We start from the raw sequence: 9,651 nt of genomic DNA on the forward strand, positions 1-9,651 counted from the left end.
TGCTTCTATCGCATTTGTTTTATCGTCGGACGACGTACATGTATAGAAAAAAAAAAAGAGAGAGAAAGAACTGCATACAAAAAAGAATGAATTGAAATTGAAGAAATAAAAAAAAGGGATAGCGAAAAAAAAAGTAACAAAATTGGACAAATGTTTTTCTTTCTTTCTTTTTTTCTTTTCATTTCTTTCATTTTTTTTTTTTTTTTTTTTTTTTTTTTTTTTTTTTTTTTTTTTTTTTTTTTTTTTTTTTTTGATAATTTGTCGAAATAATATTACTAGAGGTATTCAATAAAAATGGTCAAGTATCATAGCTGAAAAGAAAAAATAATTTAGTAGAAAGACGAAAGAGAAAATATGAAAATTAGAATATATTTGATTGGACAAATTTGTCCATATTTTTCCCTTTTACATATATATATATATATATATATATATATATATATAATATTTTTAAATCAATAAAAAATTTTTAACTGCGATAAAAATAGAATTAAAGTGAGAGAAAATTCGTTTAATTTTTCTATTCTTTTTTCTCTTTCCTTTTATATAATATTTCGAAAAAAAAAAAAATAAATAAATAAATAGAAACCACGCGAAGACGATAAATGCCATCGTAATCTAATAAGGTAAGAATAGAATTGAAAGAAAAAAGAAAAATATTTCGCAATTGGACAATTCTGTATCTCTTTTTCTCTCTTTCTTTTTTTTTTTTTTTTTTTTTTTGTTTCTTTCATTTTTTCTTCTTTTCACGTAGGTAATTCTTTTTGTTCTAATTGTTCGTAAAACGTAAATAGAGGATGATCGCTTGATAGTCCGTAAAATGTGAACGTGTATTAAAAACGAGACTCTACTTGCATAACTCTCGTAGTTATCGCGGTCGAAGGTGGGACGTAGTCGAGGAAGAATTAGGGGGGAGAAGAAAACTAACGTCGCTTCGTTAATCGCCTAGCGTAATACACCGACCTCGTAATCATAGTCCTAGTCACAGTGTTCGCCTTTTTTCTTTGTAAATTACATTCGAGAATCTACATTAGCTATGACGTAATATGTATTAACAAATATAAGATCTAAAAGTAAATATCTTACATTTTTATAATCGCTTATCATCGATCTTAACACAATAATTCGATCAAAACCAAATCGATTTTATTTCTAATTATTTTTATTCTATTTATTTTTATTTTGTACATATATATATATATATATATATATATATATATATTGTTTGAATAAAAGTCAATAAAAATTTTATCGTAAATACAAAAATAATTGTTAAATCTTATTAGAATCGATTTTATTTCTATTTATTTTTATATAAATACAAAAGAAAATTGAATATATCTTATCGGGATGATGATGTGAACAAAAATAGAAATTAATACGAATTTTACATTAATTCGTTATTGTTAATGCTTGTTATAATAATTTAATTAATAATTGTTCGATCTTATTCGAATCGATTTTATTTCTATTTATTTTTATACAGATATAAAAGGAAATTTTATATGCATATAATCTAATAATCTTACGTTAGTCTCTTATCATTAATCGGACAATAATTATTCGATTAGATTCTAATCGATTTTCTTTCTATTTATTTTTGTATATTTCTAAACGAAAATCATTCGGTAGTCTCGCGATAATATCTTATCATTATACTGTTCAACAATAATTGTTAGCTCCGATTCATATCGATTTTATTTTTAATCGTATTTCTATTTATTTTTATACGGGTATATCTATCTTTCTCTCTCTCTTTCTTACTCTCTCTCTCTCTCTCTCTCTCTCTATATATATATATATATATATATATATATATATATATATATATATTATATATGTATATAAATATATAGATACACGAAAATCAATGAAAATCATACTTCAATCTCTTATCGTTAATCTGATAACAATTGTTTGTGTAAGATTCAAATCGATTATATTTCTAACAATATTTTCATTTATTTATTTATTTGTATTTATATCTATTTATATTTATATATGTATGCATATACAAAAGACAATGAAAATTTTACTATAATAAACATCTTATAATAATAAATCTGACAATAATATTTCGCATATGATTCTAAGTCGACAAAATTTATATCTAATAATTTTTTATCTATTTATTATTATTACTACTGTCATTATCCTCATTATTATTATTTTCTTTTATGTGTATACATATATAAGAAAATCTTATTTACAATAAACAACGATTGATGGAATAATAATTGTTACGGATTATTGATCGAATTATCGAATCGATCGATATATTTCAAATAATTTTTATTCTACTTATTTTTCATTTGATTCTTTATTTCAATGACGAACGATCGGCCGGAAATGATTCAAAGTGTACATAGATGAGATCCGAGTTGGATAGTTCGACTTCCTTTTAATTTCCACGCGTTAAATCAGTTCTATTTCCGGACTTAAAGCGTCGATCGATTCGTCATCGACTAGACAAACAACTTTTCCGATCTTTCTTTTTCTTCTTTTTTTTTTCTCGTTTTAATTTTTGCATTTCTCCCTCTCCCTCTCTCTCTCTCTCTCTCTCTCTCTCTCTCTCTTTTCATCAATAATATTTTTTATGTTTCACATAATCGCGATGACCATGAACCTTGTTTGTATACGTTCTTTCTGTCGAGATAATTATCTAGCTAGTAACTTAAGTATATTGGCTAGTAATATTTGATGAGTTTTTTATATATATGTATCATGACGTAAGGAGATAGTAGACGGACAGTTTATTTTCCAGAACTCAATAACGCAACATGGCACGGCGGGACTCAAAACCCCTGCGGGGGTGTCAAGAAATAAATCGGAAAGGGAAAGGAAGATTGGACATCGTCGTGTTGGTGTGGGAGGTGAAATCACGTACAAAAAGGTAATTAAAAAATTTTGTTAATTTAAAAAAAATATTACAACCAAATATCATTAATTAAATAATTCATTAATTGATCAATTAATATTGTTCTTGAATAATAACATTTCCTGTATGTAAAATTATTGTTAAATTAGTTTAATTTCATTTTTCCTACATAAAACATAAACATCATTATTACTAGTATTATTATGACATATATATGTTGATTAATTAATAAATAATATTTCATGTGCATAAAATTATTGTAATTAATCTAACTTTTCTTTTTCTTTCGCATAACGCATAAACAGTATTATTATTATATAATATTATATAATATATTAATTATTCAATTAAAATTATTATAGTGTAAATAAATTTCATTGCACATAGCATTATCGTAATCGTTTGAACATATTTCTTATCTATAATTTTTTTTTTTCTTTTCTTAATGAAAACCTACAGATACAAACGACACAGATTATGGGATCTATACAACTTGGTATACAACATGCGGTCGGTGGTCTAGCGAGTAAGCCAGAACGAGATTTACTCATGCAAGATTTCATGACCGTCGAGACAACGAATTTTCCAAGCGAGGGATCTAATCACACCCCGGCTCATCATTTCTCCGAATTTAAATTTAAAAATTACGCGCCAATTGCATTTCGATATTTTAGGGATCTCTTTGGAATTCAACCGGACGACTTTTTGGTAATATATTATTTAATTAAAAAAAAAAAAAAAAAAAGAAATAGAAAAGTTCGCTCGTTCGTTCGTTCATTTTTTTTTTTTTTTTTTTTTTTTCTATAAAATCAAAAACATTCGAATTTAATTTTTTTTTATTTCCTTTCTTTTTTTTTTTTCCTTCTTTAGATGTCGATGTGTAGCGCACCCTTGCGTGAATTATCCAATCCGGGTGCTAGTGGAAGTATATTCTATTTAACGGAGGACGATGAATTTATTATTAAGACTGTACAGCATAAAGAGGGAGAATTCTTGCAAACTCTTCTTCCAGGATATTACATGGTAAAAACCAATGAAATATGTATTTACAAAGAGCATCTATCACATCTTCTTTCTTCTTGTTCCACCCTTATTACGAAAAAGAAAGTTACAAAGTGGTTTTAAAGATCGATTACTTTTCCTCGATGTTTTTTCATTTAAAAAATTCGTAGTTAGACTCAGTTGTTTGTTTCGAACAAATAGACTCGTAATTTTACGATTTAACAAAAAGAAATTAATCGTTAAAGGTAATCGACTTTTAATATCGAACTTTCTCATCCCAATTTGATTTAATTAAACGATTGATCAATGACACGATCGATTTATCTCCTTTCTATCGTCTCGTATATTTCTTTTTCTTCTCATTTTTTTTTTTGTTTCTTTTTTCAGAATTTAAATCAGAATCCAAGAACACTGTTACCAAAATTTTTCGGCTTGTATTGTTATCGTTGTAACAGTAAAAATGTTCGATTAGTAGCTATGAATAATCTACTTCCGTCGTCAGTAAAATTGCATCAAAAATACGATCTCAAAGGATCGACTTATAAGAGAAAGGTATCAACTTTCTTCTTTCATATTTACTATATGAATGTAATGTATCAAACTTATAATTTTCTTTTTTTCTTTTTTTTTTTTTCATTCTTTTTTGTTTCTACTCGTCGCTTTACAGGCATCAAAGATGGAAAGATCGAAATCGTCGCCAACGTACAAGGATTTAGATTTTATGGAACACCATCAAGAAGGAATTTTTCTCGAAGCCGATACGTACAATGCACTTGTCAAAACTATTCAACGAGATTGTCGCGTTTTAGAGAGTTTCAAGATCATGGATTATTCTCTTTTAGTTGGGATACATAATCTCGATCAGGCCGCGAGAGAAAAAGCTGTAAGCGACAAACAATCGATGAATACTTTCTTCTTTCCTTTTTTTTTCTCTTTTACTATCGATTAAACCGTTTATAAATTGTTCAGCTACGATAACGAGCCATTATAGCGATCTCCTTTAAAAATTATTACCCGAGAGCTATTACAAGTCGTAATAATGGCGTGTAATAGCTAAAGGGTTAACAAGAAGTATCATTATAGACTATTCAACGAGATTAGAAAAGTCGAAAGACATAAACGAAAAAAATATTCGTGTTATAGATTCTAATCTATCGGTTATCGAACGATTATCGATAATAATCTTACATAATTGAAAGAACGAATTGTATAATTTATGGATCACATTGTTTTAATTAATCGTTACGTTATTCTACTTTATTCAGGTCCATAAAATGATTACAAAGTATTTGAATAAACGTAAGTACGTTCCCGAATCTATCAGGTCTTTGTTAATCTCGTTTGTTTACTATCATTTGACTTCTTCTCTCGTTGGAAACAGACTTTTATAGAAATCTGTTGTCAGAGTAAATAGATGTGATCTGATTTCGTGAAAAACATTTGCGTTCGTTCGTTCGTTCGTTCGTTCGTTCGTTCGTTCGTTTATTCGTTTATTCGTTTATTCGTTTTAATAAATCAGACCAAGACGTTTGACGAGTTAATTAAAAAATATATTTTAATATTGTTTATTCGTTTATTTAGCAGGAACAAAGAATATCAGCCAGTGCGGACGACGAGATTGGCGATGTCGCAGGAGAAGGTGGTGCTTTTATACAAGCGGATAGAGAACGCGATAGAGAGGATAGAATAGGTGCTACGGCATTGAATCGATCGAGAAGCATAAACAGGCAAAGGTTAGTCGCTCATAGTACAGCTATGGAGAGTATTCAAGCTGAGAGCGAACCGATCGACGAGGAGGATGACGTTCCGTGAGTATTTTTTTACGTACAAATTTTTAACTCTATCGAGAGATTTTTTTTTTCTAATGGAAATGTAAAAAAAGATCAAAAGTGAACTAACTATCTTGAATGAACGACTCACAAAATTTTCCATTCTTGAATTAATTTTCTTTTTGTTTGGATTGTATCTAGAACTATTGTTATATCATTAAACTTTCAAGAACAATTTTATTGAGTTGTAACTTCCCTTAGAAACTTTTGGAACCTTCTTGTTTTTAATATTTGTTAAATATATGATTGTCAAGAGTGAAAAGTAAATCTAAATGATAAATATAAATTATTGTTTTTCTTCCTAGCAGTCCTGGTGGTATACCTGCAAGAAATGCTCGTGGTGAACGGCTGTTATTATTTCTTGGTATCATTGACATTTTGCAGAGCTATAGACTTAAGAAGAAGCTCGAGCATACGTGGAAGTCAATGATACACGATGGTGTAAGTTACAAATTTATTATATTACACTGCGCTAACAAGTTTATGCGCATCGGTATAAAATATGATCAAATGTTTCTGATTGTCAATTTTGTTAGCGTTGTATTTTTGATTGATCTGATTTTCAACAATCAACGACAATATGGATATATATATATATAAATGTAAGAAGGATTTGAAAAATATTTTTTTCTTTTTCTTATACAGGATACAGTATCAGTACACCGACCAGGATTTTATGCTCAGCGTTTTCAAGACTTTATGGCCAAGACAGTATTCAAGAAGATACCTTCACGTAAGTACCATCCTAATCAGCCTCTACTAGCAAACTTGACGTCAATGTTAACACTAAACAAGGCTCATTCTTAAGTTCTGTAATTCTGTAAGTGAACCCTTCGATACATTTATTATCGTGATGGCTATTGCTTTTTGGTTGATCTAACCTGTCGTCGTTGTTATTCTTTTTCTTTTTTGCTCATTCTTTTTTTCTCTCTATTTATTTTCTTTCCTCTTTTTTTTTTTTTTTTTTTTTTTTTTTTTTTAATATAATCATTTTCTTAACGTTAATCTTGAACAATTATCAACTGTGTAGTTATCTTTGTCAATTAATAAAGATAACGCTCTACTTTTTAAAGTCATATTCATGAAGACATAAAGATAATTTTTTCTTAACTTTTTAACTATTATTGACTGTGATTATATATAATCTTTTCTGTCTGTAATAGTATATTTATATATATACATATATATATATATGTATATACATGCATATACTGTGATTCAACCTTACGCAATGCTATTCGATAGCATCTTTTCTTTTTTTTTCTTCTTCTTTCCTTTTTTCTTTTCTATCCATAGAAATATCACTTTGATAATCGCGTATTTGAAATGTATGAGAATAGAAATTATTAAAAAAGAAAACAGAAAGAAATAAATAAAAGAATTAGGAAAAGACATTTATAAGGAGAATTAGGGAGTACGATTATAAGAATGATAAAAGAAGAAAAAGAAGAACAAAAAGAAGAAGGAGAAGAAAAAAAAAAGAAAAGAAAAGAAAAGAAAAGAAAAGAAAAGAAAAGAAGAAAAGAGAAATCGCGTAATTAGTGTTATTTTAGCATATAGCTTTTCCTACGAACAACGCGTACACATAAACGCACTCGTAGACGATTAAATTAAAATTAAGATAATTATCTTGGTACTTAAGATTGAGAAGAAGAAGAAAAAAAAAAAAACGCGCGCGCACAAACACATCAACAACGCAAGCAAGGCAAATTAAAATACGTATATAATGCAGTAAGCCGTAAGCTAGAGAAATTGTATTTTGTTTATCTGCAGTATTCTCGTTGTACTTAATCTCGTTAAAAATGAAGAAAAAGAAAAAGAAAAGAAAAAGAAGAGAGAAAGATAATTTTGATTACACGTGCTTTTGATCGATTAGCATGACTATGTCCTTTTCGGAAAGGTAACAAGTTCTTGTTTAAATGTTAATATTTCAAATGATATATATATATATATATGTCGTTCAGTATAATTATTAAAAATCATATATATTATCGACGAATAATTATTATCGGCCGATTCGATAGCATCGTATTTTAATCGTGCATTTATTATAAAAAACTAACTCGCAAACGAAAAGAAAGAAAAAGAAAAGAAAAAAAAAAAGCAAGCAAACGCCTCGTGTATTAAATATATATATATATATATATATATATATATATATATATATATATATATATAATACTTCATCAAACGATCCTCCTTTTCTCGCATAAAAAAAAAAAAAGAAAGAAAAAACAGATTATAGCCGTCCAAAATGATATTCTAAGAAAAGATTCTAAAAAGTGGTCTCTTTTTCTTTTTAATTTTTTTTTTTATTTATCTTTGTGTGTGTGTGTTTTTTTTTCTTTTGTTTTTTATTTTTTATTCTTTTTAAGGTAATGATAAACACACGGGACTTGTAGGTATCTGAAAATTTTTCTAGATCTTTCGTGTTATATGTATATAGAGGAATATATATTATATAATTTCTTATATATATATATATATATATATATATATATATATATATATTTATCCGTAAATTTTATTCGAGCTGCCAAACCTGTAGATAATAACGTAGAACAAATATACGAGATTTCACACATGCAGTGATATTCAAATAAATAATATGCCATATCGTTAGGATTAATTTGTAGTGGTTTAAGTAGGATCGATAATTGTTAAATCCATAATGATATTTTCGGATACCTTCAGAAATTATTCCAAAGTAAAATGAAATAAAATAAAATGAAATAAAATAAAATAAAATAAAATAAATAAAACAAAACTAAATCGGTACTGTATATATAATGTATTGAATATCTGGAAAATCTTAATCAGTAATCAGGTTATCACCTTTGGGTTTTGTATTGGTGTAACTAATTGCTAACACAGTACACACATACACGGACATATACGCATACTCACACACACGCACACACATATATATACATATGTTTTTATTTTTTTTTATCTTATTTGTTTCTGTTTCTTTTATTTTCTTTTTTTTTTCTTCTTCTTATTTTTGTATATATATATATATATATATATATATATATATATATATATATATATTTGTGTATATATGTGCGCGCGTGTGTGTGTGTATGTGTGCGTGCGTGTGTATATATTATTTTTTATTATTATCTCGAAAACAAAACCATGTTATTCGTTTAACATTTTCGTCCAAAGACAGTATTTTAATATCGGTAATATGAAAAAAAATTTCGAAATAAGAAAATATATAGTTTTCGTTCACACTGGTGTCCACAAAAATATAGCTGAGTATTTAAAAAGCGTTCAGTAAATAGTTCAGTGATAAGAAAGAAAATTTTTGTGTTTGTTAAGTGGCATAAAGATTAAAATAGAGAAAAGAGAAGAAAAAAACGAACAAACAAAAAGAAAAAGAAGAATGAAATTTATCTTCAGTTGTATTTCTTATGAATGTGTGGACTTGGTTGCATATTGCATTACAATATATTTAAAAAGGAAAAAAAAAAAAAGAGAGAAAAGAAAAAAAAAGTTCCTCGAAAAGTATCTACGTGCCAAAGTTTTGTAAGAATTTGATATATATTATATATTTATAATAATTGGTATAGTCCTTGAGGCTTCTCCTAGTACTAATTAATAACAGTATAATTCCACAAAGTGCTTTCTATTTTTATTATTCATTCGTGAAATTGCAATTATTCACTATTAAAGCTTGTTACCGGAAAGGATATAGAAGAACGCACGAAACATTAATATATACATGTATGTATATATATGTGTCTATGTGACTGTATGTGTTTATATATATATATATATATATATATATACATACATAAACATACATACATACATATATATACATATATGAGCTAATTGATTATGAAAAGTGGTCTAAATCATATATTTTTCAATCAACTATTCAAATATTTTAACATTTGAATTTGAAATATTAAAAACTTTGTTTTTTTTTTT

The 9,651-nt window shown here is 27.1% G+C and overlaps 1 protein-coding gene across 11 annotated transcripts in view; it reads left to right on the forward strand.

Moving 5' to 3' along the window:
- The window catches only part of LOC122627731 (phosphatidylinositol 4-phosphate 5-kinase type-1 alpha), a 47,431-nt gene that overhangs the window by 4,829 nt on the left and 32,951 nt on the right, over positions 1-9,651 (forward strand). For 9 of the 11 annotated variants that reach the window (XM_043809127.1, XM_043809121.1, XM_043809124.1 and 6 more), the window contains exons 3-10: positions 2,765-2,893; positions 3,338-3,586; positions 3,749-3,901; positions 4,268-4,432; positions 4,548-4,763; positions 5,462-5,688; positions 6,015-6,150; positions 6,355-6,442. In XM_043809127.1, the coding sequence (XP_043665062.1) occupies positions 2,765-2,893; positions 3,338-3,586; positions 3,749-3,901; positions 4,268-4,432; positions 4,548-4,763; positions 5,462-5,688; positions 6,015-6,150; positions 6,355-6,442 (1,363 nt within the window). The remainder of the gene's footprint in view (positions 1-2,764; positions 2,894-3,337; positions 3,587-3,748; positions 3,902-4,267; positions 4,433-4,547; positions 4,764-5,461; positions 5,689-6,014; positions 6,151-6,354; positions 6,443-9,651) is intronic. The other 2 variants (XM_043809122.1, XM_043809125.1) reach the window with 1 other exon arrangement.

This window comes from Vespula pensylvanica, chromosome 3 (genome assembly GCF_014466175.1).
Source record: "Vespula pensylvanica isolate Volc-1 chromosome 3, ASM1446617v1, whole genome shotgun sequence".
Taxonomy (NCBI): domain Eukaryota; kingdom Metazoa; phylum Arthropoda; class Insecta; order Hymenoptera; family Vespidae; genus Vespula; species Vespula pensylvanica.